The sequence below is a fragment of the Lacerta agilis genome, chromosome 1 (assembly GCF_009819535.1).
Source record: "Lacerta agilis isolate rLacAgi1 chromosome 1, rLacAgi1.pri, whole genome shotgun sequence".
In the NCBI taxonomy this organism is placed as follows: Eukaryota; Metazoa; Chordata; class Lepidosauria; order Squamata; family Lacertidae; genus Lacerta; species Lacerta agilis.
In genome coordinates this window covers 114,299,068-114,313,281 of record NC_046312.1, presented here as the reverse complement: position 1 = coordinate 114,313,281, position 14,214 = coordinate 114,299,068, and the positions used below count along the sequence as shown (strand labels likewise).

The window sequence follows — 14,214 nt, the reverse complement described above, 5'->3', positions numbered from 1 at the left end:
CGGCCCACATAAAATGTTAAACTGTTATTTTTCCAACCAAGTTCCTTGGCCCACATAAAATGTTAAACTGTTATTTTCCCAACCACTAAGGGCAAGTTCACACCTATGGAATGGCAAGTACATCTTTACTATTGTATCCTGTCAGATGCATCTGTATCGTTTAGACTTTGGAAAGCACATTGGTTGTGCAGACGTGTTATAGTTTTGTGTGTACGCATAACATTACATACATCCTACCCGAGTTAGGAAGAGAGCAGAGAGAATTGTAGCAGATCCTTTACATCCCGGTCATCATCTGCTTGATTTACTTCCATCTGGACGTCGCTACAGGACTTCATATACAAAATCGGCCAGGCACAAGAATAGTTTTTTCCCTTGTGCCATTGAATTGTTAAATTCATAGTTGTATAGCTTAAGGGGAGGTAAAATATGGGTGGGGTTTCTTTGCTTCTTTGTATTGTGAGAGGAACAGTGTCTGTATGTTTACATTGCAATGTAGCTGAAACAAATTCCAAGTATGTTGGAAAATGTACTTGGCCAATAATAAATTAATAATTATTATTATTATTAAAACAGAAGATGTGAAGGTGCCCTGAGAATTTAGTCTCCAGAGAAGAACCAAGTCCATGCAATGAAATTTGATCAGATCTATGGGTATTCTGTTTTTCTTTATCCCACACGCACCATCAGCAGTATAACACAGCACAAAGTTAAATGATGGGATTCACCACCACAACATACAGTGGTGGCTGCCAACTTGGATGGCTTCAGAAAGGGATTAGGCAAACTCACGGGGGATAGACTTACCAATAGCCACTAGCCACACAAAGGCTTTGTGTAGACTGCCTCCAGTATCAAAGGCAGTATGTCTCCAAATCACAGAGGTCAGCTCCATTAGGGCAAATGGTCTACTGCCCCATCAACCTCAGGTTGCTCTCAGCCAGCTCCCACCCGCCTGCCTTCTCAATAATCTGTCCAGGTGGTGGCGCTGTCTTACCAGCTTCCTCCTCCTCAGTCCTTGTAGAACTCAGCAGGAAAGAGGATGGGGACAAAACAAAAATTCTGTTACAGGCTCCACCTAGTGTTGGTCTTCCTGCCTTCTGCCCCACTAGTCCCATTGAGCACCAGCCACCTCTGCTCTGAATTCCAGTTGCGGGGGGGGGGGGGCATAGAATCATATAACTGTAGAGTTGAAAGGGACCACGGGGGTCATCTAGTCCAACCCCCTGCAATGCAGGAATCTTTTGCCCATCGTGGGACTCGACCCTGAGATTAAGAGTCTCATGCTCTAGAGCGACGAGAGTGCTGTTGTGCTCATGCCCTGTCACAGGCATCTGGTTGTGGTCATTGTGAGAACAGATTGCTGGACTAGGTGGGTCTTTGGCCTGATCCGGCATGACAACTCTTACGTAATACGCCCTAGCTTTCTGGAAAAGTTTTCTCCTTGCATTTGCAATCACGGCGTTTTGTCGGGTTTGTTTCCCCAGCACAAAGTTCTCTTGCAGCACTTCAACACGAGTGACGAAAGAACGCAAAAACGGCAGCCCATACGGGGAAGCGACGAACGTAAGTCATTGAGTACGACCGCAGGACTTGGGTGATAGAAGAAAAGAACCACCAGCCCCTGGTGGAGTTTTGCCCAGGGTCTCTTCTAATGTTGAGACGGCCGCTGAGCTGGGTTAGGAGTGGTCAGGATTAAACCAGCTTCTCCCCACTAGCAGCTCACCGCCCTTTCTTGGTCTGGCAAGCATCAAGGACTGGCATCAATAGGGATAAAAATGCATGCCTACTGCCAATCTCTGGGACTTTCTGGCTCAGCTGCTACTCCTCCTTGCTGTTGGTGCCCTGCTCTCTCAACAGCATGCGAGCGGTGTGAGGAGCAAGGAGAAGCAGAGACAGCCTCCACAGGTCTTGCCTCCTCACTCTCGAACAAAAATGGCGGTCCTGTGGCTCTGCAGATGTTCGTGGACTCCAGCTCTCCTTCGCCCCAGCCACAATGGTCAGGGATGATGGGAGCAACATCAAGTTCCCCCATCTCTGCTTTAGGATTGGGCCTAGGAGAAGCAAGAAACAATGGGACCCATTGAGAACACCCTCCCCTTTAACAAAATAAAATATGGCAGTGCTAAGTTGAATACAGTTGTAATGCAATACCTCAAGGACCACCTCTTTCCATATGAACCTACCCGGACCCTGAGGCCCTCCTTCGTGTGCCTCCTCCTCGAGAGGTCCGGAGGGTGGCAACACTGAGAACGAGCCTTCTCTGTAGTTGCTCTCCATCTGTGGAATGCTCTCCCCAGAGAAGTTCGCCTGGTGCCTTCATTATACACCTTTAGGCGCCAGGCAAAAACATTCCTTTTTAACCAGGCCTTGGGTTGATACGATTTACATCCCATGCCCTTATAAAATGTGTTTTTGGGGGCGGGGGGCGGCTATTGGGCGGTTGTTTTTGTTTTTATGAGGTATTTTGTAGTTTTATATCTTGATTTTATTCTGTGAACCGCCCAGAGACCCCCAGGTATAGGGCAGTAAATAAATTCTAATAATAATAATACAGTGGTGCCCCGCTAGACGAAAATAATTCGTTCTACGAGTGTCTTCGTAGAGCGAATTTTTTGTCTAGCGAAGCGGCAATGCAGCGTGGAGGTTTTCGCGCCGATTTTTTTTTTTTTTTTTGTCTTGCGAGGCAGCCCCATTGACTTTTTCATCTTGCGGGGCAGCCTTCCGCTAGCGAATGCCGTTCGTCTAGCGAGTTTTTCGTCTAGCGAGGCATTCGTCTAGCGGGGCACCACAGTAATAATAATAAATACTGGATTCATATTCTGCATCCTACCTCATTGCACGTTCTTGCAGCCCTTATTCACGGTGTGCCTTGTTTCTGTCTGAAGTTTTGTTCAAGGTGTACTGCATCGACCAAACCTACACTACAATCCGCATTCCAGTGTTGTCTTCCGTAAAAGAAGTTATCAGTGCCGTAGCTGACAAACTGGGCTCTGGAGACGGCTTGATATTAGTGAAGATGAGCTCGGGAGGAGGTAAGGGCATTTGCATAATCTTTAACGCTCCTCATTTACCTTTGGGGCAGCAGACCATGAAGGAACGGGAAAGGCTCACACTGATTTCTTTAAAGACTTTTCACGTTTCATTTTTAATACCTGGCAAACCGGACTGCACCTTTCGCTGTGGGCAATGGTCTCTAAATTCCTGCGCCTTGGCTGTCATCGACCTCCCCACCGCCCCACCCCCCAAATCTGCAGCCGGAAACCTCAGTCTGAAGCCACAGCACATTACACAAATTAGGTCCATGGCCATAGTGAGAATGTAAGCTTTCAGCCTTTAATTGTAGATTAATCCAATGGATTGGTTTAGTTGTATATGTTAATCAGCTAAACTTCAGTTGATTACTCGTGAGGCTGTGCGTTAACGGCTCACCTGTTTATTTTTAAGGCTACTCCATGTGTCTGGTTTGCCACTGTTGTGTAGAATGATGAAGAGAATATTAAAGATATTCTTGCCATCTCACCATGATGAAAATCATTAAACTGGAAATCACCTCACAGTTCATTTAATAGATTTTTAAAAAGCACATACGTACCCTGTACGTTTACGGAACTAAGCTAGTATGTTTAAACTTAATTGATTCATTGGTTTAAAAGCCAGGAGATGAATCAGCTGAAAATTATTTAGTTGGCCGACAGACATTAAACTTGATTTAATCTTTTGATTGAGGTATATCTTCCCTAGTATTTTTAAATAAATTTTTTTTAGTAGTATATCTGTTTCAGGATCAGTGAACTGCCCTGAGATCTGTAGTTATAGGGCGGTATATAAATTTTAATAATAATAATAATAATAATAATAATAATAATAATAATAATAGCACAACAGCTTTGTGGTAATAAATGAGCTCTGTCTGGCGGAAAGACAGGATACAAGTTTAACAAATAAGGATGCAGCCCTATTTACACTTAGCTGACATGGTCCTCCTGCTTTCCATTTTCTCCTCACAACAACCCTGTGAGGTAGGTTAGGCTAAAAAAAAAGGTGATTGGCCCAAGGTCACCTAGTGCGCTTGATGGCTGAATGGGGATTTGATCCCTGGTCTTCAAGTCCAACATTTGAACCACGACACCATGCTAACTGCCATGCTGCCTCTGGGTGGTTTCTGAATGTATCTCATGTCCCCATCCAACCCATCTTCTCTCCTTAGTATTTATGTGTGGGTAAGGCTTGAGGGACGCGGGTGGCGCTGTGGGGGGGGGGGAGAGGAAGGTCCTGTGGCAAAAGCTTTGTTTTGACGGAAGATTAATATTTGACCTTAAGGCTGAGCATTAGTTGAAGGGAAGTCTTTAAGAAAGGTACTGCTGCGTTGAGGTACGACTGCTGGTTCCAGTTTTGTGCGGTGCTGTGAATTCTGACAGAGTTAATTAAAGCTACATTGGAACGCAAATAGAAACTGTTGTCAGGGACAATTCCTTTTTCGCAAATGAATTGATACCAGGGGCGTCCCTATTCTGCAATTTCAATAGGATTTCTTTCACCGGAGTGGGAGGCATTCTGGTGGACCTACGCTGGGACAAAAAGATTTATAAGGCAGTTAATTAGCCCTTCTGAACCAATCCGTGACGTGCAGGTATCTTTTGTCGATGAGATTGCGAGAGCTAAATATAACTGACAGCACAATCTTACGCATCTCTTCCGAAAAGCAAGCCCAACAATTGCTATTACATTCCGAGATGAATTATTACATTATATCTTAGGGTTGCTGTGTTAAAATTTTCCCCACTTTCATCTGAATGTGATAAATCTCATTGACAGCTCTGATTATACTTTAGACCCATTTCCCTGAACAGGAACATCAGTGTTTTTGCCATCAGCCTTTTTCCATTTATAGAGGACGCTAGTGAAGTCTCTCCAGCTCATACCCAGAAACAAGCTTCAGGTACTTGGGAATGCTCACCTCAGAGGAGAGGTGAATACAGGAAGGCCTCAAATTCTTCCTTGTGAAGAGTTCCCCACCACCACACGCACACTGATTTCCCCAGGGTCCAAGCAGTCCCCATGCAACACAGTGGAGAAATCTCTTGCTTTGCTGGAGGGCTTTGAAAAGCTTCTTCTAGGACAGCTGGCAGAGTTGCCATCACACCAAGGACAACTAGCACAGAGTGGGTTTTCTCAAATCACTTTTCCTGTGGGCAGTTTTAGCAAGGGAGATGTTGTGCGAGAGACGTTGTCCCCCAGACAATCTGGGGTTGGGAGCCAAAAGTCAGTTCCCATAGAGAACCATCTTACCCTAAAGGCGGCCTTTAGGATTGGCTGGGCAAGGGGTGCTCAGCTTGCCCAAGAATTGGGCTTCTCCATCTCCAGATTTCCCAGATGCAGTCCTTCAAAGAACAGCCCCTGTCCCAAAGGAAGAGCAATGGAAGCATTTCTCCATAGGGTGCTGCCAAGAAGAGCTTGAGAAACGATCCAAGTTCCTCCTGATTTTTTGTTGAAGAACTCTTGATTACTCCAAGTTAGTCTGAGGAAAGCGGGGAAGAATTCACCCACCTCCTTACACTTAATGCCAGGGACAGTCTAAAAAGTAAGGTGGCTAGAGATTTGAGTCCCAGTAGAATGACATCACCGTTTAATGGTAGACACTGGTCTGGTGCAGAAGAGGGTCTCATCATAACTGAGATCATAGGCAGAAGGCAGTCCAGGCACCTGAAGATCTTTACAAGACAAAGATCAAATCCCATAGCTGACCTGGAACTATGAATACAAGTAAAATGTTGTTGCTGGGTTTTTTTCTAAGAAAAGGTTTATTGGTAACTTCCTGTGATTTTTCTTAAAGATGCCAACTTTTGTAGGAGCAGTATAGATTGACTGCAATGGAGAAAAGAGTCACGTGCTTCTACTACGGACGTGATTAGAAAAACATTAGGATAAAAAAATTAACACTCATAAATTTGGTATATGAAAGAGTGTTACAGAGTCTAATGACAATGGAAGACAAACAATGAATATCTACCTCAGTAGTCTCTGTACTTTGTACATAAAAACTGTTTGGCATAAAAACACAAACAAATAAAAAATTATATATCCAAATCATAAGTAACGCCGCCAACTGGGCTACTACTAATACTTACCCAACCTTTGAGTGTCACACACAAATATTTGAATGTGTCATCCAGTCGAGTGGGCTCTCAGATTATAAAAGCTGCCCTTCCAAATGGAAGAAGAGTGTCTCAAATTCCACCATAGGCATCCATTCTGTTTTGTTCCAATGAGAAGTCTTACTTTTCTTGTGATAATGGGTGTACGTTTTCTGTAGCATATCCCATGCTTTTCACGTTCACAGAAAAGGTGGTGCTGAAACCAAATGATGTTTCGGTGTTTACAACGCTCAGTGTTAACGGACGCCTCTTTGCTTGCCCTCGAGACCAGTTTGACTCACTGGTATGTAAGTATGCTAAGCCTCTGAATGCCTTTCGGGCCAGAGGCTGTGCTTTGTACTCCTTACTTGAACGCTATATAACATACGCATTTCTTATCCTGAAAATCTCTTCTCGGCCTTTCTGCAAAACTATCTGCAAGACATCTGAAGGCAGCCCAGAACAGGGAAGCATTTTAATGTTTACTGTTTTGTTTTTATATGTGTTGGAAGCCACCCAGAGTGGCTGCAGCAACCCAATCAGATGGGTGGGGTACAAATTTATTACCATTATCTTCATCATCATCATCATCATCATCATCACTGGAGATTTTCAAAACTTGGCAAGAGGGCTGCAAAGAGTTGTGTTGGAAAGTTCCATACTATGGGAGTGGATAGCATTCTCGAAGTAGGACGTTCCCTGATTCAGACCAGGTTTCTAAAATGTATTTATTTAGACAAATTTATATACTGTGCGTATTTTCAGTATGAGTACCAGCCACTTCTCTCATCTTTCACTCCAGAGCTACCCTGGTGTCACACCCTCATCCTAGAAAGGTCTAGAAACCAATCACATAGCAATGGGGCCTCACAGAAAACAAAGGCAGGAACCAGCAAAAATACGGTACAGTCATACCTTGGAAGTCAAACGGAATCTGTTCCGGAAGTCCGTTCGACTTCCAAAATGTTCGGAAACCAAAGTGTGGCTTCTGATTGGCTGCAGGAACCTCCTGCAGCCAATCAGAAGCCCCGTCAGACATTTGGCTTCCAAAAGAAGGTTCAAAAGAAGCTTACTACCCAGATCTGGCTAAAGACCCCTAGTCCTGGAAGCACCAAGAGCAGTCGCCTGCTTACCCAGATGATGAGCCAGGTATGAAATCCCATATTTTCAATGAACCTGTAGGGACAGAAGAATAAAACTGCCTACGTTTGTGGTGTGAGAGCATATTTCTGTCCTTTTTTTAAGTGCAGTAAACAGAAGCGTACATGTAATTTTTTTTTAAAAAAAGCATTATATATAGGCTGGCATATTATGGAGGCACAGAATAAACTCTTTCAAGTCGTTCCTCAGGGCTCTATAATTAAAACCACTGTTCTCATTAGAAAGTCTGGCTTTCCTTAAAACATTCAGAATGTTTGCGAGTACTAACAGCAGAGTAATCCCGCCATCCTCCCAAGGGGTCCACTTCCAGAGACCTGGGTTATTATTATAAAGTGCTTTTTGGTCCTTTCATTCAGAGCAGTTTTCGTTGCCAGGCCAGCGTGAATTAAGTCCCTCGCTCCAAGCCTTGATCCTGGCTCTTGTCCCCCCCCCCCACGAGACACTTTGAAAGATTCAATCCATTTCATAGGAATTGTGAAATGGAAGCTTTGACGTCGCTTCAGATACGAAGATGGTTTTGGATCGCGATTGTTTAAAATATAAAAAGAAGCAACTAAATTTAAATGTGGATGTAAATTTTGTTTAGGCGGCAGTGTGCTTTTGGCATTCCCACGCTTGCGCCCTTCGTTTATCATTTTAAAGAGCCTTCTGTATTTTGGACACAGCAGGCAGATTGCAAAGAGCTGTAGGCAAGAGTTTTGGCACTTGCCTTGGCACTAAACAGCGGTGCTTTGGGGTTTTTGGAGAAGGGGCGGGGAGACTTCCTTTGCAGTCCTTTGTGTTAAAAAGTTTGGGAGATCTTCAGAGTAGATACAAATGTAATTGAAGGATAGGCAAGGATTGGTACACCCATGGAACACTCTCAGTCCTGGTTTGTAATCGTAGTAAAAGGCACTGTCTCGTTAATTTTAACAACAACAACAAAACCAGCGCCTTCTACTGAATCAGTAAAATTTAAAAGTGCTCAACTTGGCTTGGATTGTGCCTGCTTTTTTTTTTGTTCTTTCGACCATTATTCCTTCTACTCCTTAGGAAAGCTCACGTTTAGCATAGCCTTAAATGTGCCGGGCAAAAGCTTCCAGTTTTATGTTAATATTTAGTGAATATATTGCAATATGGAAAAAAATTGGAAAGGGAAACGTTGGCCAATGAACTGCACTGCCCTCTCGTGGAGTAAAAAGCAACTAGGAAGGGTATCTTCACCTATCGTTGGGCGGCTGCCAACTCAAACTACTGGTAACTAAAATGCAAACGGCATTAAGTTAATTCTTCTTAACGCAGGACTGTAGATATCAGCTCCGCTTACAAATTCAAGTGTGGAGCCGATTCTGAGAAATTAAAATCCTGCAAAACGGAACATCTCACAGCTTGCAGGATTCTGCCTCTGCGTCAGCTACAATTCCAGCTACGAATGGCAACCAAAATGCTGTCTAGTCTCTAAACCCTGTTTTCCCAAGGTCAAAACAATCCTCCCCTTACAACCCTCTCGCCGTTGCATCACTCCTTATAATTCCCATATTTAATTTTGTATCTTTATTAAGGCTTTTATTGTCATTAATTTTTAAATTTAACTGTGTGTGTGTATTTGTCTTGGTTTTGTTTCATATGAGCTTAAAGCTGAAATAAAGTGATTGATTGCTTCACTCACAAGCTGAGATAGATAGAAATGCCGTTTCTTAGCAGATGGAGCATTTCGCTATGGAGTAATGCAGCATTAACATTGACATTACAGCATTTATAGAGCGCTTTAGAGTCCGATGTATTTTGCGTTGATTATCTCAGTAGCTTTACAGCTCCAAGTGGGTGACATCGTCCCCATTGCCAGCATAACAGCAGCATACCTAAGGCTGTGCAGAATTTCAACCCAATATTTTCAGTTCACATCTTCGTCACAAGGCAGCATTGGTTCTCTTTAGGTCATCTATCAAGCATACAAACTTTCCATTCACGCACCAGGCGGCGTCTTCATTCCTCACGTTACGCGGCATGGAAAAATGCCGTTTTGATTTTTTCGTGTTTGTTTTAATGAAAGATGGGAACAATTAAGATTAATTTAGCTCGCACTTTGTATGTGCATATAGCTGTAATTAATATAATTGTGAGTGAAGGTCATGTGGAAACAAATGGCAGATAATGAATTGTATATTTATTCATGAGTGTACTCTTCATATGTCAGAAGCCCCTGGTGTCAAGTAAACAAAGAAGATTCCCCAGATGATTCCTAGGTCTGGAGATATGTGCTGTAAATGGCTTGTAAAAGCGCAAGGATTTCTCCCCAGACTGTTTCCCAAAGTGATATTTGCCCCACTGGGGAAAACACACATTGGGTGCAAAAGGGCCCAGTTCAATCCCTGGTATCTCCAGGAAGGAATGGGTGTCCCCTATTAGGAACCATGGAAAGCCACTGGCAGTCAGTGTAGACTGGGCTAGATAGACCACTGGCCTCATTTTTGCTGGCAGCTTTTTCCGGAATGAAGCATGACAGAAAAAAAAAGAGATTTATACCATTGTAGCAGCATCGAAGTGACCTCCCTGGGGCACAAGGCTGGGCAGTGTGTGTGGAGGTCCTGGGCTGCCCAGATGACAAGACAGAGGTTTAGGATCAGAGTTTCCCTTCTCCTAGATGGGCTACCTTTGCAGGTTGATGAGTCCCGCCTGCCCTTACCTAGCTCACAGTGAAAATCACACCTGTACGCATTTCTCTGTGCATTTATGCGGCAATGTGCAGGGCGTGCATTTAACTTAGAAGCCATTGTTCTCGTTTTCTGCTGTGACGCAATATTCACACGGCAAAGTTTGTACAAGCGCCACTGCGTGCGAAAAAAGCAAAGCAGAAAAAGAGCTGTTAAAACAGAGTGAGAGATCAGGTGGATAAGTCAAAACAAAATAAAATAAAATAAATTCCTTCCAGTAGCACCTTAGAGACCAACTATGTTTGTTCTTGGTATGAGCTTTCGTGCTCATACCAAGAACAAACTTAGTTGGTCTCGAAGGTGCTACTGGAAGGAATTTTTTTATTTTATTTTGTTTTGACTATGGCAGACCAACATGGCTACCTACCTGTAACAGGTGGATAAGAACGTTTCCAGAGTGCTTCATCGTTATTTTCCCCAGGCTCCACTGCAGGAACAAGAAGGCCCTTCGACTGGGACTGTGGGAATGTTTGAACTGATGAGCTCCAAAGACTTAGCGTACCAAATGACCATTTATGAGTGGGAGCTTTTCAACTGCGTGCATGAGGTGAGGAGAATTCGTGTGCTTGTCCCATCATACACTGAGACAGAAGTGGCCCACACAGCAGGGCCGTGTTGCGACAGAACTACAGTAGGTCTTCTCCCAGTGCACCTGCACCATGTTGGCCTTCTCATTGCTTTGCCCCCACACCTGTCTCTCCCTCCCAGTAAGCAGTAGTAGTGCATTTGCCAGGAACTTAGTCTTGCCTCTCTGACCCTCCTGGGCGGAATGCTTCTGGGCTGCAAAATTAGGTGGTAAAATCCAGAGGCGGTAGAATGAGTTTTATCACTCCAGACTGCAAGTGCAGAATGCCATTTGGCACACCAGGGAGGTATAACATTTCTGCCAATTCTTAAGTGAAAGGAAAACATTTCTGTTTCTGGAAATTTGGGAGAAATTGAAATATGTTCAAATACTTGCTTATCAAACCTAATATTACATTGCTGCTTAGTATACTACCATAAAATGTTAACTTAGGCTGCATTCACATGGCTGTTTATTCTGTTATTTATTTATTTTTAATTTATATTTGGCCTTTCACATGATTTAAAAGCCACGTCCAGAACTACAGGTTAATGCAAGTTTAGCACTCATTTCTATACTATTTGCAAACAGAGCTCTCTTCTTCTTCTTCTTCTTTTGTCGCAACTAACATGGAAATGAGAAGCAAACTTGCAGCATTTTCCACTATAGTTCCAATATAATATGGAACAACAGGGAAAGTCATGAAAACGGAATAAACTGCTTTGTGAATGCAACCTTAGTTAACAGCACGTAATGTTGGGCTCTTTCATATATCCTGGCTTGTTCCGAAGCTTTTAACTGTATTTTCCCAGTAACAATAAAATGAGAAACTATAGTTAATGGAAGTTAATAGTTGGTTTTGGGGATGTGGGTGGCACTGTGGTCTAAACCACAGAGCCTAGGGCTTGCCGATCAGAAGGTTAGCTGTTCGAATCCCCGCAACGGGGTGAGATCCTGTTGTTGGGTCCCAGCTCCTGCCCACCTAGCAGTTGGAAAGCACGTCAAAGTGCAAGTAGATAAATAGGTACCGCTCCGGCGGGAAGGTAAACGGCGTTTCCGTGAGCTGCTCTGGTTCACCAGAAGCGGCTTAGTCATGCTGGCCACATGACCCGGAAGCTGTCTGTGGACAAACGCCGGCTCCCTTGGCCTATAGAGTGAGATGAGCGCCGCAACCCCAGAGTTGTCCGCAACTGGACCTAATGGTCAGGGGTACCTTTACCTTTAATGGTTGGTTTGCAAACTTGTGCAAAGGGAGAAGTAAAGGTGTGGTCGATGCACTTATTCGTAAGCTGACAAGACTCTTGTCTAGTACAAACAACTAGAAGGAGAATTTAGTCGGCTCTTGGGAAGAGAGGAGGAACAGAAATATGATCAGAGAACACTTGTTACATAGCAAGATCCAAACCTCAGACTATTTGGAAACGTAACTAGAGATTTGTTCCAGGGCGGTTCTTTTTCTTTTTTCTTTTTAAAAAAAGCGCAAATCATTTGTCTAACCCTGATATTCTTCCCCTCCTCCTTTTCTTCCTCCCCTAGTTGGAACTGGTCTACCACACATTTGGGAGGCACAATTTTAAGAAGACCACAGCGAATTTGGATTTGTTTTTGCGAAGGTTCAATGAACTCCAGTTCTGGGTAGTCACAGAGATTTGTCTTTGTTCCCAACTCAGCAAACGTGTCCAGCTCTTAAAGAAGTTCATTAAGATTGCAGCCCAGTAAGTATAGCTCAACGACATTAACGTTGCAAGTCCTTATAAAGTTCCCTGGGAACGAGAGGAAGTCCCATTGAATTGAATGGGGATTACTTTTCAGTGGACATGTACAGTGGTACCTTGGATCTCAAACTTAATCCTTTCCGAAAGTCCTTTCCAAAAGCAAAGCGTTCCAAAACCAAGGCGCGCTTTCCCATAGAAAGTAATGCAAAACGGATTAATCCATTCCAGACTTTTAAAGACAACCCCTAAGACAGCAATTTAACATGAATTTGACTATCTAATGAGACCATTGATCCATAAAATGAAAGCAATAATCAATGTGCTGTACTATAAAATAAATAAGACAGTATTGTAGATGATAAAAATTAAAATTATTTTCTTACCTGCACTGATGATAGTCATTGTTTGGATGGGGGGGGGGGCTTTTATCCATTTCCGTAGTCACACAATCAGTCAATCAGTAGCCGAACTGGGTTCCACACAGTCACAAAAGCAAATTAACCGAAAAAGCCACAAAAACAAAAATGCAAAATAAATAGCAAAAACAAAACTGCCAAACTTAATCTGTTCGGGAAATCTGTTTGACTTCCGAAATGTTTGAAAACCAAGGCGCAGCTTCTGATTGGTACAGGCACCCCGGAAACAATAGCTGATAGCCTCATTGGACCTTTGGCTTCTGAAAAACGTTTGAAAACCATAACACTTTTGGTGTCTGAGAACCAAGGCATTTGAGAACCAAGGTACCACTGTACAGGATTGCACTATGGCAAGAGAGGTGTAAAATATGTCCTTAATTTGAGCTATTACCCTTGCCATGGACTGGAAGCCACGGCAGACTGCTGTAGACTTCACATGATCGGTTTTCTGTCTCTGGCAGGATGAGTAAGAATTCTTTTGTATGAAGATTTTATTGTGCACCAGAGATAATTATTTCTTATCGCCTCTCAGACTGCCTGTGAGAAAGGAATTGTCCAGGAGCGGTCCTTCCATTGCATGATTCCATATTCTTATTTATTACATTTATTTGTTGCTTCCCAACCGCCAAAATGAGACTCAAAGCAACTTACCAAAAAAAAAAAAGAACATTAAAAGCAAACATAAAACAATAATAAAACAGCCTAAAATACACAAATAATATCTATATAAACAGATCTAACTCCACTCCACCCCACTAAAATAAAGATCCAAAGGCTTGGGTGAATGAGAGTGTTTTTGCCTGGTGCCTAACACCAGCTAGTGATCGCGCCAGTCTGCCAGAATCTGGGTTTTCCCCATTTTGTAAAGTCCAAATTCTCCATAGGACACCCAGCATCACCACTGCGGGTAGCATAGGTTATGCTTCCATTATTATCCTGTGCAATGATACTGGTGCAGGATGTGGCAGGCCACATTCAGAGACTCGCAGTGTGTTAACAGTGTAAAGAGAACTGAACCCCCCTTTTTAGCCAATGTTTTTTTAAAAAAATGAATCTGTTTGCATAGAGCTGTTCCGCATTCTGTCCAGCAGAGGGCAGTAGCACATATAGATACTGTAAGAACAAAATGTGGTTGCTTTTCCTAATCATTAGCAGAAAATAGGAATGAATTTTATTAAGCTAAATAATTTGAACAATTTCCTTATATGCACTATTTTTTTTAAACACACACACACACACACACACACACACACACACACACCCTGGCATACAAACACCAAGGAGCATTTACTTTTAGTAAGAATAAAAAAAATAGCAGGGGAAACACCGGCATTTACCTGAGGCAAACAGCTATCTAATATCCCAGAATCACTACTTACAGGATTAACTTCATGTTAATTCCCATTTGACAACCTCCTGTTTATGTCAATATTTTTCCCCTCCCCGCCTTTGTAAATTGGAAATACAGTAGCTAAAGTTCTCGGGATCTTTTTTTATTTATTGAATGCAAATACTTGGGCAGATCTG

The 14,214-nt window shown here is 43.0% G+C and overlaps 1 protein-coding gene across 1 annotated transcript in view; it reads left to right on the top strand.

Annotated features, from left to right (window-relative positions):
- Window positions 1-14,214, top strand: part of RAPGEF4 (Rap guanine nucleotide exchange factor 4) — a 150,735-nt gene that overhangs the window by 125,054 nt on the left and 11,467 nt on the right. Inside the window, exons 21-25 of the mRNA XM_033168022.1 lie at window positions 1,488-1,566; window positions 2,889-3,035; window positions 6,344-6,441; window positions 10,413-10,538; window positions 12,093-12,271. Coding sequence (XP_033023913.1) covers window positions 1,488-1,566; window positions 2,889-3,035; window positions 6,344-6,441; window positions 10,413-10,538; window positions 12,093-12,271 — 629 coding nt within the window. The remainder of the gene's footprint in view (window positions 1-1,487; window positions 1,567-2,888; window positions 3,036-6,343; window positions 6,442-10,412; window positions 10,539-12,092; window positions 12,272-14,214) is intronic.